Source organism: Carya illinoinensis, chromosome 6 (genome assembly GCF_018687715.1).
Source record: "Carya illinoinensis cultivar Pawnee chromosome 6, C.illinoinensisPawnee_v1, whole genome shotgun sequence".
Taxonomy (NCBI): Eukaryota; Viridiplantae; Streptophyta; class Magnoliopsida; order Fagales; family Juglandaceae; genus Carya; species Carya illinoinensis.
The window spans coordinates 33,751,838-33,753,110 of NC_056757.1; the positions used below are offsets into that span (position 1 = coordinate 33,751,838).

General features: G+C 43.0%; 1 protein-coding gene across 1 annotated transcript; it reads left to right on the forward strand.

Moving 5' to 3' along the window:
* Window positions 1–435: 435 nt before the first annotated feature.
* On the forward strand, window positions 436–834 carry LOC122312795. Its single transcript, XM_043127445.1, has one exon. The coding sequence runs from the start codon at window positions 436–438 to the stop codon at window positions 832–834; it is 399 nt and encodes a 132-aa protein (XP_042983379.1).
* Window positions 835–1,273: the final 439 nt, after the last annotated feature.

Consider the following 1,273-nt stretch of genomic DNA (forward strand, 5'->3'; position numbering starts at 1 on the left):
CTTTCCTCTGCTCTCAACTAAACCCTTCCTCTCCAGGAAAACTCGAGTCTTGGGGTTTTAAAAAAAAATAACACTCAAACTGATCTAGATCATATGTCTGGTGTTCTTTTAAAGCTTTTGAACGCCGAACACAAACTTCCTCCTATTTTCTCTCTTTCCACAAACTAACCCTATGTATTTTCTGTCTCTGATAAACACACATGCAAAACCTTGAAATAGTTTCCTTCTTCAGAATGAAAATAATCCTCGTGGATTAACTCATTATTTCCAAGTAAACCCGCTTCTAGTTTTCTTTTTCAACCCTTTTGTCCTTTGTTTTTGTTCCTTGCGAAAATAAAAAGATCCTCGACAAACACTCATCCCTTAAACCTCTCAAAAACCCAAAAAGAGATTCATAGTACTATACCAGCTCAGAGCTTTCAAAGTCACACTCACATGTCTACTCCGATAGACCAATTACAGCCACCACCCGGCCTGGAGGCCACCCAAGAAGCCTACACCGCCCACTCGGGCCACGGCTCGGTGGGGCCGGTTATCGCCGTTCTTGCAGTGATCACTATTCTTGGAGTCATAGCAGGCATGATTGGCCGGCTTTGTTCGGGTGGGCGGATCATGGGTTATGGACAGGGACAGTACGACTTCGAGAGGTGGGCCGAGACGAAATGTTCGTCCTGCCTCGACGGCAGACTCGGCCCTCCGCCGCCTCGGTACCCAATCGAAACCGCCCCCGAAGAACCTATACCAGTGGTGGAGCCGGTGGAGACCCCACAAGATCAGATCAAGGAAGAAGAGGCTCATCAACATACACATGGACACGGACATGGCGAATCTTAGACTCACTCTCTCTCAATGTGAAATGGGTTCCTTTTTTCTTTCAGTTTTATCCTTGTTTTAGCGTTTGAGGTAGTTTCATCATCGTCATTTTGGGTTTCTTGTTTTCTTTCGGTAACTTTAATGGGGCATGTAACGTCGATCATACGATGTATATCATGATCAGCACGAGAAATTATGAGATTGGTATTTTTTTTTTCTTCGTGAATATTAGGTTTTTCTTCCTTTCACATTTGAGATTCTTGTCAACATGATGATCTATGGGGGATAGTAATAACTTAAAACGAAAATAAAATTAAGATTCATATTCTCCTGCCCTGGATTGACTATGTTATTGGTTTACTGCCATTGATGTTCGGTTTTCGTATGTTTCTACTTTCTAGGCCTGTTTGAGGTCTTTCGCTTTTGTGTTTCTGTCTTGGCTACTCATCATGCTCAGTAA

Excerpts from the sequence above, each read along its gene's own strand:
- LOC122312795 (XM_043127445.1), top strand. The coding sequence starts at position 436 with ATGTCTACTCCGATAGACCAATTACAGCCACCACCCGGCCTGGAGGCC.